This window comes from Nerophis lumbriciformis, linkage group LG18 (assembly GCF_033978685.3).
Source record: "Nerophis lumbriciformis linkage group LG18, RoL_Nlum_v2.1, whole genome shotgun sequence".
In the NCBI taxonomy this organism is placed as follows: Eukaryota; Metazoa; Chordata; class Actinopteri; order Syngnathiformes; family Syngnathidae; genus Nerophis; species Nerophis lumbriciformis.
The window spans coordinates 3,871,930-3,896,754 of NC_084565.2; the positions used below are offsets into that span (position 1 = coordinate 3,871,930).

The 24,825-nt window shown below is 39.3% G+C and overlaps 2 protein-coding genes across 3 annotated transcripts in view; both read left to right on the forward strand.

The window, feature by feature from the left end:
• LOC133617512 (SERPINE1 mRNA-binding protein 1-like) overlaps window positions 1–24,825 on the forward strand; it is a 47,729-nt gene that overhangs the window by 16,186 nt on the left and 6,718 nt on the right. For both annotated transcript variants that reach the window (XM_061977485.1, XM_061977486.1), the window contains exons 2-4: window positions 18,191–18,380; window positions 18,444–18,587; window positions 23,553–23,624. In XM_061977485.1, the coding sequence (XP_061833469.1) occupies window positions 18,191–18,380; window positions 18,444–18,587; window positions 23,553–23,624 (406 nt within the window). The remainder of the gene's footprint in view (window positions 1–18,190; window positions 18,381–18,443; window positions 18,588–23,552; window positions 23,625–24,825) is intronic.
• LOC140679546 (E3 SUMO-protein ligase ZBED1-like) lies at window positions 9,973–15,856 on the forward strand. The gene is made up of 3 exons (XM_072915140.1): window positions 9,973–11,732; window positions 12,228–13,304; window positions 15,847–15,856. The coding sequence occupies exons 1-3, from the start codon at window positions 11,509–11,511 to the stop codon at window positions 15,854–15,856; spliced, it is 1,311 nt and encodes a 436-aa protein (XP_072771241.1). The 5' UTR covers window positions 9,973–11,508.

Genomic DNA, 24,825 nt, shown 5'->3' on the forward strand with positions numbered 1-24,825 from the left:
GTCCATGTCACGATACACCATATATATGTGGATATGTTTAGTCCATGTCACGATACACCATATATATGTGGATATGTTTAGTCCATGTCATGATACATCATATATGTGGATATTTTTGCCTTAGCCTTGAATGAACACTTGATGCATATAATCACAGCAGTATGATGATTCTATGTGTCTACATTAAAACATTCTTCTTCATACTGCATTAATATATGCTACTTTTAAACTTTCATGCAGAGAAGGAAATCACAACTAAAAAAATCACAAATTTTTTCATACGGTGTTGATCTGGAAATGTTTGCCTCGGCATTTTGATGGTGTGGAGGTGTGGCACCGAATGGAGATAAGCGTCTCGACAGACGTTACAATATTTGAACAATGATGACGAAAACTGTTTTCTTTGTCGTGTCCGTGTGTCGAAAATTGTTATGCGCTTATTTTTTTATTTGATTTTGTGCGTGGCATAGATTTGCCTTGCGCAATTGCACAAGCGCGCACCTTAGAGGGAGTGTTGCTAGCACGGCTGCGCTAGCATCACAGCTAACGTTAGCCATGCTACCTCTCTGCTCGGGGAGGGCGTATACGTATGTGACGTATGACGTGACAGTATGTGACGTATGTCGTGACAGTATGTGACGTGTGTAAGAAGGTGCGCTTGCTGTCTGTGAGAGGGAGACACAGGAAAGAGTGAGAAGAGCCTGTCGTGTAATGCCAGCAGCTAAAAGCAACTGCGTGAGAATCCACAGACCTGTGGATGTGTTGAAGGTGTGCTGGAAAATGCGGAACGGAAATAAGGGAGCAGCAGAAAAATGAAATTATTAGATAGGTGCGTTGGAAAACACGGACCAGAGTTTTAAAAAAAAAACTGGATCTGATACGCATTTTTTGGCAAATATCGACGGCCGATCCGATCCAAATATCGGATCGGGACATCCCTAGTCCTGATTGTCACGTATAAAACGCGTGCTTTAGAACGCAGTGCATGAGTACTGTTGGTCCTGATTAGCACGTGTAAAAGGTGTTTTTAGCGCATGAATAACTGTTGGTTCTAATTAGCACGTGTAAAAGATGTGCTTTGGTGCATGAAACTGTTGGTTCTAATTAGCACGCGCGCATGAATAATTCAGGATTTGCGAGAGTGCCGCGGACCAACTCACGCACGCCGGCGTACTCTTTCCGTTTTTCTTCAAGTCATCGCGCCCGAGGAACGTCACCGACACGCCGCAGCCGTTGCGCATTCCAGCGCTAAATATACACATAGCTCCTATTTTTGCTGACGCTGCAACAAATCCGTTCAATTTTGGTCAAATCCGCTAGTGTTGGACAAGCAACACTAAATAAAGTATGTGGTTACCTTTCAAAATAAAATACACCCTCTTCAAGGCGGGTGGTGTTTTACACTCTGAAAGGCGACAAATGTGGTGAAGTGGACAAAGCCGCAGCAGAAGGCGGTGGGGATTGGCGGACGGCAGAGGGCGGTGAAGCAGTTTGGCATTGAGTGTAAATGTGGGTGTGCTGGCCTCAGAGAAGATGGAACAGGTGCTCCTGTGTACTGCACAGCTGCTACATGGGTCTATTTCTGTAAGGAGGACGACTCTCTCTGCTCGTCAGCCATGATCACCTCCTCCTGCACACACACCAGCAGCACCATCTTGGAAAACAGCCATGTTTGTTAGCCATGCAGTCAAATTGTCACTTAGAATGACATCATCATTCTTTGTTGGAGCACTATCACAAACCTTGTAACAAACGCACCCAAGTTCTCCGGGTGTCTCTGCCACTACGCAATTAAGGAGTCACGGGTGGGACCTGATATTCAGCTGGGAATGATCAATACAGTAAATAAACACAAGACATGTATAACTATTAGCCACAATACAATCAGGCTCGTATTTAATATGCCACAAATTAATCCCACATATAACACCTCCCCTCTCCCGTCCATATAACCCGCCAATACAAAACCACACACCCGCACAAAACACTCAATCCCACAGCCCAAAGTACCATGCACTTTCCCGAAGTTCATACAACACATACATTTCCCCAAAGTCCCCAAAGTTACGTACGTGACATGCACATCGAGGCATGCACGTACGGGCTAGCGATTAAATGTTTGGAAGCCGCAACTGCGTACTCACGGCACCGCGTCTGCGCATCCAAATCAAAGTCCTCCTGGAAAAAGAGTCTGTTGTGCCGGTTCTCCACAGGCCAATGGAAAGTCCACAAAAAAGGTAAAAAATGAGGATTCTTCCAAGAAGTGGCTCCGTAGCAAAAACGCCGGGTCTGACAGGTGCTCCTAGGTGGTTTATGACGTCAATTTCCGCTTCTGCCCGGTCTGTTAGCACCGGATGCCTTTTATATCCCCACATATTATTAAGTTACATTTTTAATATTAATATGATTATTTGATACGCCTGTAACAGTTTATAATAAGTAAATGGATGTCATAATAAGTATATATATATATTTATTTTCCCAGCTGAGCACAAGTTAACTGTGACTGGCAATATTCATTATATATATACGCCTCGATGGACCCCTATGGCCATTACAACCTGCATGATGTGGGTCAAAGTATTAATTATATGTGATTCAATATTGGTATGTATCACAATGTCAATTATCAATCAATCAATCAATGTTTATTTATATAGCCCTAAATCACAAGTGTCTCAAATTAGGAATGTCCTGATCAGATACGATCCGCTTTTGAGTCCTGATTCCCAACTGACAATAGATCATGGAATGTTTTGTAGCAAGTTACCACAGCAGACGCGTTCAGAAAGCTTATCTTATTACATGTTGAATTTGCTGGTATTGTTGTATATCCTATATACCAGGGGTGCTCATTACGTCGATCGCGAGCTACCGGTCGATCGCGGAGGGTGTGTCAGTCGATCACCAGCCAGGCAGTAAAAAAATAGTCCTAAAAATGAGCGATCATAAATCTTCACTATGACGTCACTTTCGTCACTTGATTGACATTCACGGCACCCGAGGGTCTTCTGGAATGACGCTGGCTGCTGCCAGCTCATTCAAATTACCGACTGGAAGGCGAGAAACACTTTATTTCAACAGACTGGCGCCGTACCTGTCGTCAAAACTCCAAAGACCGACTGCACAGTTGCGCTAACAAAATAAGAGTCTTAGAAAGCTGGCGTGCACAAGCTAGCAAGCTACGGAGTTTGCCGACAATTTATTTCTTGTAAAGTGTATACAAAGGAGTACGGAAGCTGGACAAATAAGATGCCAAAAACCAACCACTTTCATGTGGTATTGGACAGAAAGGAGGACTTTTTTTCTCCTCCATTCGAAAATGCGGACGTTATCAGCACCACTGTCCAATCAATGCAAGTCATCAGAATCAGGTAATACACCAACTTATATTCTTGTCTTCATGAAAGAAAGGAATCTATATGTGTTAAACATGCTTGTATTATCTTTAAACACCTTTAACTTATTAACAATATTAACTATATGTGTTAAACATGCTTGTATTATCTTTAAACACATTTTACTTGTTAACAATATTAACTATATGTGTTAAACATGCTTGTATTATCATTAAACACCTTTAACTTGTTAACAATATTAACTATATGTGTTAAACATGCTTGCATTATCATTAAACACCTTTAACTTGTTAACAAAAACATATATTTCATAAATAAGTAAATATAAATTATATATATGAATGAGGTAGATCCCCACGACTTGATCAATTGAAAAGTAGCTCGCCTGCAGAAAAAGTGTGAGCACCCCTGCCATATACCAATATTTTGGTACCGGTACCAAAATGTATTTCTATACATTTTCATACTTTTGTAAATAATGGGGACCACAAAAAATGGCATTACTGGCTTTATTTTAACAAAAAAATCTTAAGGTACATGAAACTTTATTATTGCAATTGTGTCCTTAAAGGCCTACTGAAATGAATTTTTTTTATTTAAACGGGGATAGCAGATCCATTCTGTGTCATACTTGATCATTTCGCAATATTGCCATATTTTTGCTGAAAGGATTTAGTAGAGAACGACGGCGATAAAGTTCGCAACTTTTGGTCGCTGATAAAAAAAGCCTTGCCTGTACCGGAAGTAGCGTGACGTCACAAGTTGAAAGTCTCCTCACATTTCCCCATTGTTTACACCAGCAGCGAGAGCGATTGGGACCGAGAAAGCGACGACTACCCCATTAATTTGAGCCAGGATGAAAGATCCGTGGATGAGGAACGTGAGTGAAGTATTAGTGCAGTGCAGGACGCATCTTTTTTTCGCTCTGACCGTAACTTAGGTACAAGGGCTCATTGGATTCCACACTCTCTCCTTTTTCTATTGTGGATCACGGATTTGTATTTTAAACCACCTCGGATACTATATCCTCTTGAAAATGAGAGTCGAGAACGCGAAATGGACATTCACAGTGACTTTTATCTCCACGACAATACATCGGTGAAGCACTTTAGCTACGGAGCTAACGTGATAGCATCGGGCTTAACTGCAGATAGAAACAAAAGAAATAAACCCCTGACTGGAAGGATAGACAAAAAATCAACAATACTCTTAAACCAGGGGTGCTCACACTTTTTCTGCAGGCGAGCTACTTTTCAATTGATCAAGTCGTGGGGATCTACCTCATTCATATATATAATTTATATTTACTTATTTATGAAATATATGTTTTTGTTAACAAGTTAAAGGTGTTTAATGATAATGCAAGCATGTTTAACACATATAGTTAATATTGTTAATACATTAAAGGTGTTTAATGATAATACAAGTATGTTTAATACATATAGTTAATATTGTTAACAAGTTAAAGGTGGTTAAAAATAATACAAGCATGTTTAACACAAATAGTTAATATTGTTAACAACTTAAAGGTGTTTAAAGATAATACAAGCATGTTTAACACATATAGTTAATATTGTTAATAAGTTAAAAGTGTTTAAAGATAATACAAGCATGTTTAACACATATACCGTATTTTCCGCACCATAAGCCGCCCTGGGTTATAAGCCGCGCCTTCAATGAACGGCATATTTCAAAACTTTGTCCACCTATAAGCCGCCCCGTGTTATAAGCCGCATCTAACTGCGCTAAAGGAATGTCAAAAAAACAGTCAGATAGGTCAGTCAAACTTTAATAATATATTAAAAACCAGCGTGATGTGGGCGCGCATGGAGTCGTATATCAACATGGACGGAGCTGCGTGAAAAAAGCCACCCGGCCTCTTCGCGTAAACTTACCTTAACCACTCGCTCATCTTTTCTTCATCCATCCATCCCTTCGAGTTAGCTTTTATGATGACGCCGGCTGGAAAGGTCTCTTTTGGCAAGGTCTTCCTTTTGAATATCACCATGGGTGGAAGTTTCTGGCCATTAGCATGGCAAGCTAGAACCACAGTGAAGGATGACTTCTCATTCCCTGTGTTGCGAATATTCACCGTACGTGCTCCCGTTGTATCCACAGTGCGGTTCACAGGAATATCAAAAGTCAGTGGAACCTCGTCCATGTTGATAATGTTCTCTGGCCGGATCTTTTTTTCAGCTATCTTGTTTTTACAATATGCACGGAAAGTAGCCAGCTTTTCTTGAAAGTCTTTAGGCAGTTGCTGTGAAATAGTAATCCGTGTGCGGATGGAGAGATTGCGTCTTTTCATGAACCGGAAACCTGTCGCTTAGTAGGAGCCATTTTGTGGTCTTTACAGATGTAAACACACAAAGGAAATGAAACGTAATATCCGCGCTCTTCTTCTTCTACTTCTACGCGGGCGGGTGGTTGCTTACAGTAGAAGAAGAAGCGCTTCCTCTTCTACGGGGAAAAAAGATGGCGGCTGTTTACCGTAGTTGCGAGACCGAAACTTTATGAAAATGAATCTTAATATTAATCCATACATAAAGCGCACCGGGTTATAAGCTGCACTGTCAGCTTTTGAGTAAATTTGTGGTTTTTAGGTGCGGCTAATAGTGCGGAAAATACGGTAGTTAATATTGTTAACAACTTAAAGGTGGTTAAAGATAATACAAGCATGTTTAACACATATAGTTAATATTGTTAACAAGTTAAAGGTGGTTAAAGATAATACAAGCATGTTTAACACATATAGATTCCTTTCTTTCATGAAGACAAGAATATAAGTTGGTGTATTACCTGATTGTGATGACTTGCATTGATTGGAATTAGACAGTGGTGATGATAACGTCCGCATTTTCGAATGGAGGAGAAAAAAAGTCCTCCTTTCTGTCCAATACCACATGAAAGTGGTTGGTTTTTGCCATCTTATTTGTCCAGCTTCCGTACTCCTTTGTATACACTTTACAAGAAATACATTGTCGGAAAATTCCGTAGCTTGCTAGCTTGTGCACGCCAGCTTTCTGAGACTCTTATTTTGGTAGCGCAGGCCTTTGGAGTTTTGACGACAGGTACGGCGCCAGAGTCTGTTGAAATAAAGTATTTCTCGCCTTTCATTCGTTAATTTTAATGAGCTGGCAGCAGCCAGCGTCATCTCAGAAGACCCTCGGGTGCCGTGAATGTCAATCAAGTGACAAAAGTGACGTCATAGTGAAGATTTATGATCGCTCATTTTTAGGACTATTTTTTTAATGCCTGGCTGGTGATCGACTGACACACCCTCCGAGATCGACCGGTAGATCGCGATCGACGTAATGAGCACCCCTGTATTAAACCATGGACCTATAACTACACGGTTAATGCTTTCTTACCTGGCGAAGCTTAGCAATGCTGTTGCCAACGACGCCATTGAATCTAACTTAGCTACGGACCTCGACAGAGCTATGATAAAAACATTAGCTCTCCACCTACGCCAACCCTCATCTGCTCATCAACACCGAAGCTCACCTGCGTTCCAGTGATCGACGGAGCGACGAAGGACTTCACCCGATCATCGATGCGGTCGGCGGCTAGCGTCGGATAGCGCGTCTGCTATCCAAGTCAAAGTCCTCCTGGTTGTGTTTCTGTAGCCAGACGCTAATACACCGATCGCATCTACAGCTTTCTTCTTTGCAGTCTCCATTGTTCATTAAACAAATTGCAAAAGATTCACCAACACAGATGTCCAGAATACTTTGGAATTTTGCGATGAAAACTGAGCTTTTTGTATTGGATACAATGGCGTCCCAATACTTCCGTTTCAACCATCGACGTCACGCGCATACGTCATCATACCTAGACGTTTTCAACCGGAAGTTTCGCAGGAAATTTAAAATTGCACTTTAGTAAGCTAACCCGGCCGTATTGGCATGTGTTGCAATGTTAAGATTTCATCATTGATATATAAACTATCAGACTGCGTGGTCGGTAGTAGTGGCTTTCAGTAGGCCTTTAAATAAAATAGTGACCACACTAGACAACTTGTCTTAGTAAGTAAACAAACAAAGAATCCTAATTAGTCTGCTGATGTATGCAGTAACATATTAAGTTAAAGTACCAATGATAGTCACACACACACGCTAGGTGTGGCGAAATTATCTGCATTTGACCCATCACCCTTGATCACCTTCTGGAAGGTGAGGGGAGCAGTGAGCAGCAGCAGTAACCGCGCCCAGGAATAATTTTTGGTGATTTAACCCCCAATACCAGCTTTTGATGCTGAGTGCCAAGCAGGGAGGTAATGGGTCCCATTTTTATAGTCTTTGGTATGACTCGGCCAGGGTTTGAACTCACAACCTACCGATCTCAGGGCGGACACTCTAACCACGAGGCCACTGAGTTGTCATTTTCTATTATTTTGTCAACATTATTAAGGACAAGTGGTGGAAAATGAATTATTAATCTACTTGTTCATTTACTGTTAATATCTGCTTACTTTTTCATTTAACATGTTCTATCTACACTTCTGTTAAAATGTAATAATCACTTACTCTTCTCTTTGATACTTTACATTAGTTTTGGATGATACCACAAATTTGGGTATCGATCCGATACCAAGTAGTTACAGGATCATACATTGGTCATATTTTAAGTCCTCATGTGCCCAGGGACGTATTTCCTGACTTTATGAACATAATATACATGTAATCGTAGTAGTATCGACTAGATACGCTCTTGTACTTGGTATCATTACAGTGGATGTCAGGTGTAGATTCATCCATGGTGTTTGTTTACATTGTGACTCCAGTGAGCTACAGTAGTGAAGCATGTTTAGCTATTCCTCGTCCTGCAGGGATGATACTTGTGAGAAACTTACTTTGTCACCATGGAGATAAGGATTAGTGATTTAGAAGTAGATAAAACACTGCTGACGGTGGACGGGCGTTAGCCGCTAGCTAGCTAGCCAAGTTTTAAAGTACCCCTTTGAGGGCCTTTCAGTGTTGTAGCTTCACCTTTATCGTTAGTTTTTAAGCCAAAATGCGTCCATTCTCCCTTTTCTGTCTACACACTGTGTCTGCTTGTAAGTACTCTGTGATTGTGCGTTGCAGAACATGCTCCTCTGCTCGTAAAACCAGCAATGTCACGACGTGACACGCCGTCATGCCAGTAAAAAAAAAAAGAACTGGTACTTTTTAGAGGTGGTATAGTACAGAATATAATTCATTAGTATCGCGGTACTTAACTAGTACCGGTATACCGTACAACCCTAATTTGTAGTGTTGAATGCCACATACAATAAAGTGTTTAGTGCACGATAAAGAAAAACAAAATATAAAACTATTGGGTTTTTGCCCCTTAAAGCCATCTTGTATCCGAGACAGCCAACCACCCATCAGTTAAAAAAAGGTAACTATCCGATGATCAGCATCGTGACATCTGTAATACGAATGAAACAGGAATGTAACAATTAGCGGTATCAATTACAAAGCACAAACGCCAATGTTTCAGGCACAGCCATGGACATAGACTTTAGTCACGGCCACAAGTATATTGGCAAGTTGGGGGAAACCCAGGTCATAACCTTTCCTTTGTGTCAATGCTCTTTTAATGCTCTACTGATATAAACTTACTTTGAATGGCGGTCAACGTTTTGAACTTAAATTAATTATATGTTAATACCAATACCATCGTCTCAGTGGACAATTTAAGATATAGTATGTTGTTTTTTAAATTGGGGGCATTGTGAGTTTCCCAGAGACCCCTCCAATCACTAGCAGTGGGTTTCGGGGATTCACTACCATGGAAACCTAACATCACTGCAACCCTATGCTGTATAGCTTTTAGAACATGCTACTTACTCTGTATGAAGTGCAAGTTAGATACTTTAAAGATGAATAAGGTATCTATCAATCATCTAAGCCAGTGGTTCTTAACCTTTTTGGAGGTACCGAACCCCACCAGTTTCATATGCGCATTCACCGAACCCTTCTTTAGTGAAAAATAAAAGTTTTTTTTTTTTTTCCAAATTCAAGACAGTTTTTTTTACTGGTGCACAAAATGAACTGTGCATGAACATCATCTTGTTCAAAGAACAAAACCAACACAGTGCATGTACTCACAACAAATTACACACCTGCAAATCAGATGGAAAATTAGAAGGAACATAGTTTAGGGGTATCCATAATACGTGGATAGGGAGAAGTTTTTATTTACACGATCAGTCGGGTGCGTCTTGACCTCCGCAGTGGAGGCTCCGCCGAATCCCTGAGGCCGACTCACCGAACCCCTAGGGTTCGATTGAACCCAGGTTAAAAACAACTGATCTAAGCAGTGTAGCTTCCTGCCTGTTTTCAGTGCAACACTTTTAGAGATAAAGGCTAAAATGATAAGCTGCGGTTAGTGTTACCGTTTTAAATTAGAATTATTGTAAATCTGATTGGTAACACTGAAACTAGGGCTGGGCGATATATCGATATGCGCGATATATCGCGGGTTGGTCTCTGCGCGATATAGAAAATTACTATCGTGATATTCGAGTATGCGTTCTCACTCAGTTGCTTTTAGCTGCGGACATTACACTACAGGTTCTACTCGCTCTTTCTTGTCTCTCCTTCTCACAGACAGCAAGCGCACCTTCTTACACACGTCACATACTGTCACGACATACGTCACATACGTATACGCCCTCGCGCAGCAGAGAGGTAGCAGCATGGGTAGCGTTAGCTGTGATGCTCGCGGTAATACGGGCGAAAGAAGGTGCGACTCTGGTAACAAATGAAGGAAGAATTAATTCCCCCCAAAAACAGCAGAGGGTCCATCGTCTGGCGGTGGTTTGGCTTCAAGTGGGAATATGTCGAATGGACAACCGTAATTTGTCAAGTGTGCTATAAAAAGTAGCATTACTGCTAATATGTAGCATCATTTGAAAAGTCACCTGTTAAAGTACCAATGATTGTCACACACACACTAGCTAGGGAATGAACAGTGCTTACGCCGCAGTCAACATCTCCGTTCGGTGCCACACGCCCACACCATCAAAATGCAGAGGCAAACATTTCCAGATCAACACCATATTAAAAAAAAATCGTGATTTTTTTTAGTTGTGATTTCCTTCTCTGCATGAAAGTTTAAAAGTAGCATATATTAATGCAGTATGAAGAAGAATGTTTTAATGTAGACACATAGAATCATCATACTGCTGTGATTATATGCATCAAGTGTTCATTCAAGGCTAAGGCAAAATATGGAGATATATATCGTGTATCGCGATATGGCCTTAAAATATCGCGATATTAAAAAAAGGCCATATCGCCCAGCCCTAACTGAAACTCAAAGACCGGTGATGCTGTACTGCTCATTTACCGTAGAAACATGCAAGCTAAGCTAGCTAGCTAGCTTGAATGCTAACACAAATACAAGAGACATTAAAGGGGAACTGCACTTTTTTTGGAACTTCAGTCACAATCATTATGTAAGACAAGAACACATGTTTTTAATTTTTAATGCATTTTAAATAGTAATAAATAAATGCTATTAAAAGTCCTGCTTACAATGGAGCCATGGGAGCCGCTCTATTCTGCCTATAAAAGCCCTTTAACATCCAAAACACCTTCGTTAATGTATGTTTATATGTAATGTTGTAACCATAGACATCTTATAAGTGTACGCAGCATTGAGCGCTACTGCTTACTGGCGCTGACGAGACGCGGGGCCGCCATCTTGGAGTGGTGATCCGCTCCACTCAGTGCAATTGCTTTGGCAGGAGCAATGAACTGTCAGCGCATTTAATTCATCTTACCTCTCTGAATACCACTGATTTTCACACGTTTTTTGTCATACGTGTAGCTATGATAACGGACACGTTTTATTATTCATAGTTTGATTAACAGTAATAGAATATTCTTATATGCTATAAGTGACCAGACGTCCGAGATCAAAACTGGGAATATAATCCCAGAGAAGGGGGGGGGAAACGATCAGCTATTTTTAAGTTGAAGAAACAATATGATTAGGTTATATATACATGCGTATATCCTACATAAACAATGTATGAATACATTAGATTAAGGCTGAAACGACGCGTCGACATAGTCGACGTCATCGGTTACGTAAATACGTCGACGTCATTTTTGTGCGTCGACGCGTTGCATATTTACGCCACACCACTGTCATGGCGGAGCGCAGAGCAAACGATGCGAGCGAGGGGAAAAAAACACGCCAAAAGTCGTCAAAAGTGTGGGAGTATTTTAATAAACGGCCTAATAATGTTGTTTTATGCACACTGTGTCGAGCGGAAATGGCGTATCACAGCAGCACAACGGCTATGAACGAGCATCTAAAAAGAAAACATCCGACAGCGTTCTTCCCATCACCATCAACGAGTCAATCATCCGCGTGAGTATACGTTGTCATCATTACACAAAAACATGAATGTGTCATTTGTATCTGCGTTGTAAATTCATAAACTAAAGCACCGTTTTGCTCTGAGAGGCGCGTTTGGCGTGCCTGTTCAGTGTTTACAAAGACACGCTCCTCTTTAACGCTAACGTTAATAAGTTGTACAAATACCTTTTACAACATTAACAGTTACATATACTATCTTTAACGCTAACGTTAATAAGTTGTGCAAATACCTTTTACAACATTAACAGTTACATATACTATCTTTAACGCTAACGTTAAATTGTGCAAATACCTTTTACAACATTAACAGTTACATATACTATGTACAAACGAACAATTAACTTCACTTTAATCATACTATCATTGTTGTGTTATTAAACCAATTTAACAAGATAATGTGTGTAGTTTAATTAACCTTTTGTATTAAAGTAAGCTGTATTTGGGTATATTTAAAATGAAAATTAATTGTTGTCTCTTATGTTGCAGCAAACGACAAAGCAGTGTCCAGGATTTTTTTCCAAAGAGGCATGGGACTGAATGCACACCCCAAGTGGCCGCTGACCTGACTGATGGTGTCCTGGAAATGATGGTCATAGACATGAGGCCATTAAATATGGTAGAAGGGGAAGGGTTTCAAAAAATGATCAAACGGTTTCACTCTGGCTACACACTACCATCAAGAACCCACTTCACTAAGCTTATGGAGCAAAAATACACAAAGAAAATGAATGAAGTCAAAGCAATCCTGAAAAATGTGAAAGGAAAACTGACACTCACAACTGATGCATGGGCAAGTATGGCCACTGAAGCTTACCTTGGTGTCACCATTCACTTTGTTAATGATGAGAGGGAGCTTACCTCAATTAACTTGACAACAGTGCCCCTCAATGAAAAGCACACTGCAGAAAACATTGCCTCTTGGATTGAGGATGTTGTCAATAAGTTTGAAATAAACATAAAACTAGTACAAGTCATTGTACATGACAATGCTGCAAATGTTGTTGCAGCTTTAAGAGTTCTTGAGGAAAGACATGGTGTTTCATCCCTCAGATGTGTTGGCCATACTCTACAGCTTGTAGTTAACCATGCTCTAAAGGACAACCACATCAGCAGAGCTTTAGGAGCAGCAAGAAGTTTGGTCGAGCACTTCAGAAAAAGTGAGCTATCCAGTACAAAACTAAAGGTTAAGCAAAAACAAATGGGTTCTCCAGACCACAGCCTCATACAAGATGTGTCTGTGAGATGGAACAGTTCCTTTTACATGATTAGTCGCCTGCTTGAGCAGAGGTGGCCAATAACAGCAACTCTGTCAGATCCGGAGGTCACTCAAAGAGGGAAGCATTTTCTGGATCTTAAGGCTGACCAGTGGAGCTTGCTTGAAGAACTTGAACAAGTTCTGAAACCTTTTGAATGTGCAACTGTGTACCTGAGTGGAGAATCTTATGTAACAGTTTCCGCTGTCCCTCTGCTGGTCAAAGGGCTTCGGAAGGCTACACAAACTGCTTTTGAAAATGCGTCAATCAAGTGTTTCCAGGTCACTGCTGCACGTGAGATAACATCCAGGTGGGAAGCCGAGACCACATTCAAAGATGATGGACCAAATGTGTGCATATTAGCAGCTGCACTTGACCCACGATTCAGGAAGCTGAAATTCCTGACTGCAGATGAGTGTTTAAAAGTTCAATACAAGCTGCATGCAATAGTTCTGGAGGAGAAAAGAAGGGAAAAGGAGACACACGCTCAACAGGGCACAGCAATGCAAGTGGAAAGACCAGATGCTGACAGGCGGCCTGTATCTTTACTAGACACACTTCTTGGCTCAGATTCAGATGAACTCAGCAACAATGAGGAAGACAACAATGACAGTAATGATGCTGAAATGGTCAGAAACGAGTTAGTGTCTTATTTTGGAGAATCCCCCATTTCCAAGGATGAAAACCCATTAAAATGGTGGTAAGAACATCAGGCAAGGTTTCCAAATCTGGCAATGCTGGCTCGGTCTTACCTCTCAGTTCCTGAGCGCCTATTTTCAGCTGCTGGAAATATTGTAAACAAGAAAAGAACCAGCCTCACCCCAGAGCATGTAGACATGCTAACCTTTCTTCATTACAACTGTTAGTCACTCACTGGAATGAGTAGAATTGGTTATAGTGTACTGTGTTGGACTGGATGTTTATTTTGCACATTTTAAAAGCAATACTTAATGTTTACAGTGCTCCAGAATATTTAGATTGGCACAAATGTTTACAGTGTTACAGAATGTTTTGCCATGTTTTCAATGTTGACTGAGTGGCCATACTCTTTTTTTTTCTTTTTTTTTTGTAAATAAAAGCCATGCCTTTTGAAAAAAATGGCCTAAATTTATTTTTTTCATCTTAATTTTAAATAAATAAAAAAAATCGGTAAAAGGAAAAATAATCTATAGATTAATCGAAAAAAATAATCTATAGATTAACCGATTAATCGAAAAAAACAATCTATAGATTAATCGATAGAAAAATAATCGTTAGCTGCAGCCCTACATTAGATATCTATATATCTTATAGACTGTATCTCTGTTGCTGCAGCAGCAGAGTTTATTCTGTCTTGACACTTTATATTACATTCTTACCTTAAATGATCATGTTTACAGTGATTGTTTAATATGTATTTTTGATGTATGTCGCTTTGGATAAAAGCGTCTGCCAAATACTTCAACATAAACATATATAAACAACTGAAAGTCTTTATCAGCTAAAACCACCAATCTGTTTCACTGGATTCAGAAGAAAAGCAAATTCTGTCTTACCCAACAATGAACAATCGAAGATCTTTGCTCCTTCTCAACTCTGTGGTAATATTCTTTTCACAAAATACAACCAATAGTACGTGAATGTTAAAGCATACTTGTGAAAAGTAATCCCCCGATTCCTATTTTCAACAGTCTGCTCATTTGAGCAGGAAAACGCTGAACACCAGCTCGGCATCTTTGTTTTCTACCTGTCAACTGTCAGTTTAGGCTGCTTGCCGGCTCCTCATCACCACTTCAAGATGGCGGCCAAATTTCTCGCGTCACAGCAGCCAATGCTGCGTCGGGAGACGGCGTGGCGCAGTGGAAGAATGGCCGTGCGCGACCCGAGGGTCCCTGGTTCAATCCCCACCTAGTACCAACCTCGTCATGTCCGTTGTGTCCTGAGCAAGACACTTCACCCTTGCTCCTGATGGGTGCTGGTTAGCGCCTTGCATGGCAGCTCCCTCCATCAGTGTGTGATTGTGTGTGTGAATGGGTAAATGCGGAAGTACCGGTAGTGTCAAAGCGCTTTGAGTACCTTGAAGGTAGAAAAGCGCTATACAAGTACAACCCATTTATCATTTATTTATCATTTACTTATAAGATGTCTATGGTTGTAACGGGCACCTATATATTTACTTTTGATCATTTTAAGCATAAAACGCATTACAACGTTTGCTTTTCCCCCCCAAATACATCACCGATTGTTACATGAGAGCCTACAAACATAATCAAACATCACTTACTGTACAAAGTCTGCTGTCATTAGCATGCCGACCGCTAGGATGTTCATATATTCCCATTTAGATGAAGAATGCCTCATCATCCTTACGAAGAAAAGGGGGGTGGAACAAAATGTCTTTTCGTGTCATTCTCGCCGTAACCAGGTCTTAATTGGCTGTCAAATTGTCCCAACTTGTCGGAATACGACCTCGGCCTTCTACTATCCAGGTGAGACATGACCGAGAATAAACAAGCGAGGAAACATCTTACCGCTCGATGATGTCAACATCGGCGCTGCTATAAATAGTTCATATGCGCGTATAATAACAATTTGACTTATACTTTGTTAATATTCAAGTCACGAAATGTAAATGGAGTACTGTTTTGCAGTTAATGGATGGTTATTTATTGGGTTTTATGAGCGGAATAGAGGGCCTCCCATTGGCTCCGCTGTAAGTACGGTAGCTTTGCTGGGGCTCTTTTTGGTCTTTCGCCTGTCTCCATCAAGAAGGAAACGGACCTTTTTGTTGTGGATCATTAACGCGTGTTCCTTTGCCAAAAAATGCATCCGCCAGTTCTGTTGTTCCACGTTGGTCTCACATGTGTTTGCAGCAAAGGGTGAATGTAACTGGGTTTCCCCTAAACTGCCAAGATACCTGTGGATGTGGGGGCGTGGTCACATGATGTCATTAAGTAATTTGCTTAATTTTCAATATGATTTTGTTTAAAAAGGCTCAACAAATGTATACATACACTTGAAACAAATCCGTTTTTATTCATTAGGATTAACATATATATTTTTTTATCGTTTTGCCATATTTTCAATTGTTGCTGCGTTTTGTAGTGTACCTTGTTGAAATTTTTTCAGGTGTTTACAGACTTTTAATGACTTTTAACCCTTGTGTGGTGTTTGGGTCTGTGGGACCCGTTTTCATTTTTTTATTAAAAGAAAAATTATACAATTAATTAATTTTTCAAACTGAGACTCACTGACTTTGGCTCATTTTCTGTGAAGAACATATATCAGATAGGGTTGCAACTAACAATTGATATGATCATCGATTAATCTGTCCATTATTACTTCGATTGATCGATTAATAATCAGATAAAAGAGACAAACTACATTTCTATCCTTTCCAGTATTTTATTGGGGGGGGGAAACAGCATACTGGCACCATACTTATTTTTATTATTGTTTCTCAGCTGTTTGTACATGTTGCAGTTTATAAATAAAGGTTTAATTAAAAAAAAAAGAAAAAATTGCCTAGATCAATAGCATAGATCCAACGAATCGATGACTAAATTAATCGCCAACTATTTTTATAATCGATTATAATCGATTAGTTGTTGCAGCCCTAATATCACAATACATATTTAATGACCACAAACCATACACCCACCCTACACATTTCTATTACATATATATAAAAAAAAATATAAAAATAACAGTAATTATTACGAGGATTTGACGTTGGATAATTTGCAGTTGTATTTGGGCATAGCAGCCACAAAATAACACTCTAATGTCATCTATTGTCCTAATAGAAGTGTAGAAATGTATGTTCTGTGTACCACAGACACACACACACACACACACACACACACACACACAGTAGGCCTAGACAGGAGGAGGACAGAGTGTAGATACCCAGAACATCAGAGGGTCAAATGTGCGAGAAAATGAGAGCAGACAGTGTTGACAATGTTGCAACCTTGTGTGGGAGCCGCAGGTGCAGAAACACAAAAGAAGAATCCCTGTGGGATGCAGAAACTGGCAAATAAATTTTCCGTGCAACGTTCATATTGTTGTTACTCTGGTTGAGTAACAACAATATGAACATTACACAAGGGTTTTAAACTAGCAACACATGTAGCGTCTTCTTCTGGTGTTATTATAGAAGGTAGTCATGTTTGGGGACTCTACATCTGTCCCTCCATGACCCATGACCAAAGAGCACTGCGGCAAGCACGACGTCATACTTGCTTGGCGCTTTTGCTCTAGTTTCACTTTCTCTTTTAAAAAGCCGCTACTGTCCTCTTAATGTTTGCACATTTTGTATGTCTGCAATATACCACGTCGCACGTCCACATCACAGACATGCTGACAACGCTTCAGACAATGCCGTGCGTTTTGTTAACATCCGTTTTGGGTGATCAAAATCTTTTTCGGTACATCACTAGTCAATAGTGCTCAAATAATAGGCTATACATATATAAATTCATACTGTAGCGACCAGCTAATGTTTTATGTTCCTGTGGTTTGGACTTGATGTCAGTTTTTCCCACGTTTGCAAACACACCGTCCGTGCCTGAAAGGTGATTGGCGGAGAATGAGGAAGTGTTGTGTGTCCAGGTAAACAAAGACTCAAGGAGACAAAAGTGTTTTCATGGGAGCTCAAACCTGTTGGAATTGTGCTCTTGGTTGTTATCATAAGATTGGTAATAAAAGGTAAAAACATTTCCTCCGAGGGCTACAATATATTTAGTTTTTAAGTAAAAAAAAGAAAAGAAAAAAAGATGCCCTTATTTTCAAGGTTTGGTAATAATAAAATGCCACATTCACTTGCATTAAGGGGAAACCCTGATGCATCACGGGAGCTAAAACAAAGGGGCATAGGCTAAAGAGGGAAGGGCTAAAACAAGGGAAAGTATTATCTGCAAGGTAAGCAAAAATAAATATTTGTCACAAGTTAGTGTTTAAAAATGGACAATAACGTGGTTGAACATCATCATTCAAGCAATGCTACTTTTCCAACATCTGTGCATCTTACAGCAGTTTGAACTATCCAGGGATTTGTAAGCAATTATTGTGAATTGGTGCTGAATCAAATGGTCATTTTGAACATGGGAATGGAAGCCTTTGTTGTTGTAAGAGACCCGCAAAAAGGTTTACTGCATTGTTTGAATAAATATATTTGTAGCAGTCTGTCATCCTCAAATGTGATGTCCTCCCTAGGTGCCGGCATGAGGAGAATGGGCCGCAGGCCAGAGGGCGAGGGTCCGAGACCCCAGGGCGGCCAACAGGGAGAGGGACGTTTTCCCGCAGACAGACGGCCGATGGACAGGCGGCCACCACCCCGCCGCTTCGAAAGACCCCCAACTGACGCCAGCGACAAGCCTGAGGGCGGAGAGTTCTCTGTGGAGAAGTAGGTTCCCCTTCCCAGAAGAATCCAGGTGGGCCAGTTCTCATGTTTGATTTCCACCCTCAGACCAGTTGGCGACCGGCCAATGAGAGGGCGTGGCGGCGGCGGCCGTGGAGCCCGAGGGGGCAGAGGGCGCGGCATGGGTCGCAGCGACGGCTTCGACTCCAGAGGGAAACGGGAATTTGACAGGCACAGTGGCAGCGACCGATCGTAAGTACTTTTCTACTATCGTAAGTACGCTTTTACATCAGTAATATCCATACTCAGAAGTACTTTTCTACATCTCAAGACATCAGCAGGCTTTTTCTACAGTAATATCCACATTAAGAAGTACTTTTCTACTTCTCAAGACATCAGTACACTTTTTCTACAGTAATATGCACATTCAGAAGTACTTTTCTACTTCTCAAGACATCAGTACACTTTTTCTACAGTAATATCCACATTCAGAAGTACTACATTAAGAAGTACTTTTCTACATCTCAAGACATCTGTACGCTTTTTCTACAGTAATATCCACATTCAGAAGTACTACATTAAGAAGTACTTTTCTACATCTCAAGACATCAGTAGGCTTTTTCTACAGTAATATCCACATTCAGAAGTACTTTTCTACTTCTCAAGACATCAGTACACTTTTTCTACAGTAATATCCACATTCAGAAGTACTACATTAAGAAGTACTTTCCCTACATCTCAAGACATCGGTACGCTTTTTCTATAGTAATATCCACATTCAGAAGTACTACGTTAAGAAGTACTTTCCCTACATCTCAAGACATCGGTGCGCTTTTTCTAGAGTAATATCCACATTCAGAAGTACTTTTCTACTTCTCAAGACATCAGTACACCTTTTCTACAGTAATATCCACATTCAGAAGTACTTTTCTACTTCTCAAGACATCAATACACTTTTTCTACAGTAATATCCACATTCAGAAGTACTTTTCTACTTAAGACATCCGTACACTTTTTCTACAGTAATATCCACATTCAGAAATACTACATTAAGAAGTACTTTTCTACATCTCAAGACATCGGTACACTTTTTCTACAGTAATATCCACATTCAGAAGTACTTTTCTACTTAAGACATCCGTACACTTTTTCTACAGTAATATCCACATTCAGAAGTACTACATTAAGAAGTACTTTTCTACATCTCAAGACATCGGTACGCTTTTTCTACAGTAATATCCACATCCAGAAGTACTACATTAAGAAGTACTTTTCTACATCTCAAGACATCTGTACGCTTTTTCTACAGTAATATCCACATTCAGAAGTACTTTTCTACTTCTCAAGACATTGGTACGCTTTTTCTACAGTAATATCCACATTCAGAAGTACTACGTTAAGAAGTACTTTCCTACCTCTCAAGACATCTGTACGCTTTTCTACAGTAATATCCACATTCAGAAGTACTAGGTTAAGAAGTACTTTCCCTACATCTCAAGACATCGGTACGCTTTTTCTATAGTAATATCCACATTCAGAAGTACTACGTTAAGAAGTGCTTTCCCTACATCTCAAGACATCGGTGCGCTTTTTCTATAGTAATATCCACATTCAGAAGTACTTTTCTACTTCTCAAGACATCAGTACACCTTTTCTACAGTAATATCCACATTCAGAAGTACTTTTCTACTTCTCAAGACATCAATACACTTTTTCTACAGTAATATCCACATTCAGAAGTACTTTTCTACTTAAGACATCCGTACACTTTTTCTACAGTAATATCCACATTCAGAAATACTACATTAAGAAGTACTTTTCTACATCTCAAGACATCGGTACACTTTTTCTACAGTAATATCCACATTCAGAAGTACTTTTCTACTTAAGACATCCGTACACTTTTTCTACAGTAATATCCACATTCAGAAGTACTACATTAAGAAGTACTTTTCTACATCTCAAGACATCGGTACGCTTTTTCTACAGTAATATCCACATCCAGAAGTACTACATTAAGAAGTACTTTTCTACATCTCAAGACATCTGTACGCTTTTTCTACAGTAATATCCACATTCAGAAGTACTTTTCTACTTCTCAAGACATTGGTACGCTTTTTCTACAGTAATATCCACATTCAGAAGTACTACGTTAAGAAGTACTTTCCTACCTCTCAAGACATCTGTACGCTTTTCTACAGTAATATCCACATTCAGAAGTACTAGGTTAAGAAGTACTTTCCCTACATCTCAAGACATCGGTACGCTTTTTCTATAGTAATATCCACATTCAGAAGTACTACGTTAAGAAGTACTTTCCCTACATCTCAAGACATCAGTACGCTTTTTCTATAGTAATATACACATTCAGAAGTACTTTTCTACTTCTCAAGACATTGGTACGCTTTTTCTACAGTAATATCCACATTCAGAAGTACTACGTTAAGAAGTACTTTCCTACCTCTCAAGACATCAGTACGCTTTTCTACAGTAATATCCACATTCAGAAGTACTACGTTAAGAAGTACGTTCCCTACATCTCAAGACATCGGTACGCTTTTCTATAGTAATATCCACATTCAGAAGTATTTGTCTACTTAAGACATCCATACACTTTTTCTACAGTAATATCCACATTCAGAAGTACTACATTAAGAAGTACTTTTCTACATCTCAAGACATCGGTACGCTTTTTCTACAGTAATATCCACATTCAGGAGTACTACGTTAAGAAGTACTTTCCTACCTCTCAAGACATCAGTACGCTTTTCTACAGTAATATCCACATTCAGAAGTACTACGTTAAGAAGTACTTTCCCTACATCTCAAGACATCAGTACGCTTTTTCTATAGTAATATCCACATTCAGAAGTACTTGTCTACTTAAGACATCCATACACTTTTTCTACAGTAATATCCACATTCAGAAGTACTACATTAAGAAGTACTTTTCTACATCTCAAGACATCGGTACACTTTTTCTACAGTAATATCCACATTCAGAAGTACTACATTCAGAAGTACTTTTCTACTTCTCAAGATATCAGTAGGCTTTTTTTACAGTAATATCCACATTCAGAAGTACTACATTCAGAAGTACTTTCCTACATCTCAAGACATCAGTACGCTTTTCTACAGTAATATCCACATTCAGAAGTACTACGTTAAGAAGTACTTTCTCTACATCTCAAGACATCGGTACGCTTTTTCTATAGTAATATCCACATTCAGAAGTACTACATTAAGAAGTACTTTTCTACATCTCAAGACATTGGTACACTTTTTCTACAGTAATATCCACATTCAGAAGTACTACGTTAAGAAGTACTTTCCCTACATCTCAAGACATCGGTACACTTTTTCTACAGTAATATCCAAATTCAGAAATACTACATTAAGAAGTACTTTTCTACATCTCAAGACATTGGTACACTTTTTCTACAGTAATATCCACATTCAGAAGTACTTTTCTACTTAAGACATCATACACTTTTTCTACAGTAATATCCACATTCAGAAGTACTACATTAAGAAGTACTTTTCTACATCTCAAGACATCGGTACACTTTATCTACAGTAATATCCACATTCAGAAGTACTTTTCTACTTAAGACATCCATACACTTTTTCTACAGTAATATCCACATTCAGAAGTACTTTTCTACATCTCAAGACATCTGTACACTTTTTCTACAGTAATATCCACATTCAGAAGTACTACATTAAGAAGTACTTTTCTACATCTCAAGACATCGGTACGCTTTTTCTACAGTAATATCCACATTCAGGAGTACTTTTCTAATTAGGACATCCGTACGCTTTTTCTACAGTAATATCCACATTCAGAAGTACTACTTTCAGAAGTACTTTTCTACTTCTCAAGACGTCTGTACGCTTTTTCTGCAGTAATATCCACATTCAGAAGTACTTGTCTACTTCTCAAGACATCAGTACATCTTTTTCTACAGTAATATCCACATTCAGAAGTACTTTTCTACCTGTAAAGACATCGGTACACCATAATGTCTTTGTACTGTAATATCAATATTAAACAGTACTACATTCAGAAGTACTTTTCTACCTATGAAGACATCAGTACACTATTATGTCTTTGTGCAGTAACATTTATATTTAGCAGTACTACATTGTACTGCACTGTCCTAAAATAGCCATGTAGTATTGTATCTTTTGGTACCTGCACGTTTATGTCCACACAGAAGCAGCGACAACTGCCATCACAGAAGTTATTCATAGTTGTTCAACATTCTCATTTGATTTATTTAATCCATTTTTGAAAATGTTGAATCGGTATAAACACGATTCTTTTGAGCGCTCTTGTACATATAGGAGTTACATTCAATTCCAAATAGTTACTGGAAAACAAGATGCACATTTTTCTTTCAATTTAAAGCATGGAGGAACATTTGTATATTTGAGCTGGTATGTAAATAATAGTCTAAAGAGTACATTCTTTCATACAATAAATTACTTCAATTTGTTTTCGTGTTTAAAAAAACATTTATTTTAAAGTGTGGCGGCTTTTATTTTGCCATGGCCGTGCGCCACATGTAGGGAGCATGGGGCGTCGGCGTGGCTCGGTTGGAAGAGCGGCCGTGCCAGCAACTTGAGGGTTCCAGGTTCGATCCCCGCTTCCGCCATCCTGGTCACTGTCCTTTGGCAAGACACTTGACCCCCCCCCTGCTCCCAGTGCCACCCACATTGGTTTAACTATAACTTGGATACAGTTGTGTTTCACTATGTAAAAGGCTTTGAGTCATTAGAGAAAAGCGCTATATAAATAGAATTCACCTCACATGGATTGAGTAAAATGTGTTTTTGAATCACGTTTTTCCATAGTTTTAATACGGTAATACGAACTGTGTGTTTTTTTGTTTGTTTTTACCTCCGTTATCACTAATACCATACCACCGCACAGTTAGCATGAGCCTTTGGTTCTGTTCAACACTGGGAACATGCCAGAATATTCATGAAATATGGCAGTTCTCTCAAGTACACCCCTTTTAGAAGCCCCGCTTTGTATTGCAAACGGGATATTTTTGTTGTCACAAATGTGTTTGAAGAAATATTATTGATCAGAATGATCCGCAGATGATAAATATTGATGGTAGTGTACTTTATTGGTCCGATTAGCAGCTGTGGTGTAAGATGGTAGTGCTTCAACGTGTGTTATCCTGCCTAAAGCAAATGTTGTTCCAGTGGTCTGAAAGGGGAAGAAAAGCGAGGCGGCAGTGGATCTCACAACTGGGGCAACGTCAAAGATGAAATCAAGTGAGTTTCAGTTTACACCTGAAGTTAAATGCCTTCAGCTGCATGCTTTTGCTCAAAGAACAGCTTCGTTCTGTTCAGTCATCAGTTAGACCTAATTGCCAAAGTAAAATAATGACATGTGATGTAGTTATAAAGTGAAATAATGACTTGATGTAGTTATAAAGTGAAATAATGACATGTGATGTAGTTATAAAGTGAAATAATGACTTGATGTAGTTATAAAGTGAAATAATGACATGTGATGTAGTTATACAGTGAAATAATGACATGTGATGTAGTTATACAGTGAAATAATGACGTGATGTAGTTATACAGTGAAATGATTACATGATGTAGTTATAAAGTGAAATGATGACATGATGTAGTTATAAAGTGAAATAATGACTTGATGTAGTTATAAAGTGAAATAATGACATGATGTAGTTATAAAGTGAAATAATGACATGTGATGTAGTTATAAAGTGAAATAATGACATGATGTAGTTATAAAGTGAAATAATGACATGTGATGTAGTTATAAAGTGAAATAATGACTTGATGTAGTTATAAAGTGAAATAATGACATGTGATGTAGTTATACAGTGAAATAATGACATGTGATGTAGTTATACAGTGAAATAATGACGTGATGTAGTTATAAAGTGAAATAATGACTTGATGTAGTTATAAAGTGAAATGATGACATGATGTAGTTATAAAGTGAAATGATGACATGATGTAGTTATAAAGTGAAATAATGACTTGATGTAGTTATAAAGTGAAATAATGACATGATGTAGTTATAAAGTGAAATAATGACATGTGATGTAGTTATACAGTGAAATAATGACATGTGATGTAGTTATACAGTGAAATAATGACGTGATGTACCGTATTTTCCGCACCATAAGGCGCCCTGGGTTATAAGCCGCGCCTTCAATGAACGGCATATTTCAAAACTTTGTCCACCTATAAGCCGCCCCCGTGTTGTAAGCCGCATCTAACTGCGCTAAAGGAATGTCAAAAAAACAGTCAGATAGGTCAGTCAAACTTTAATAATATATTAAATCCAGCGTGATGTGGGCGCGCATGGAATCGTATATCAACATAAAGTTAAAGTTAAAGTACCAATGATTGTCACACACACACTAGGTGTGGTGAAATTTGTCCTCTGCATTTGACCCATCCCCTTGTTCACACCCTGGGAGGTGAGGGGAGCAGT

Excerpts from the sequence above, each read along its gene's own strand:
- LOC140679546 (XM_072915140.1), top strand. The coding sequence starts at position 11,509 with ATGGCGGAGCGCAGAGCAAACGATGCGAGCGAGGGGAAAAAAACACGC. Across the intron at positions 11,733-12,227 it reads TCAACGAGTCAATCATCCGC|CAAACGACAAAGCAGTGTCC; the intron begins GTGAGTATACGT and ends CTTATGTTGCAG.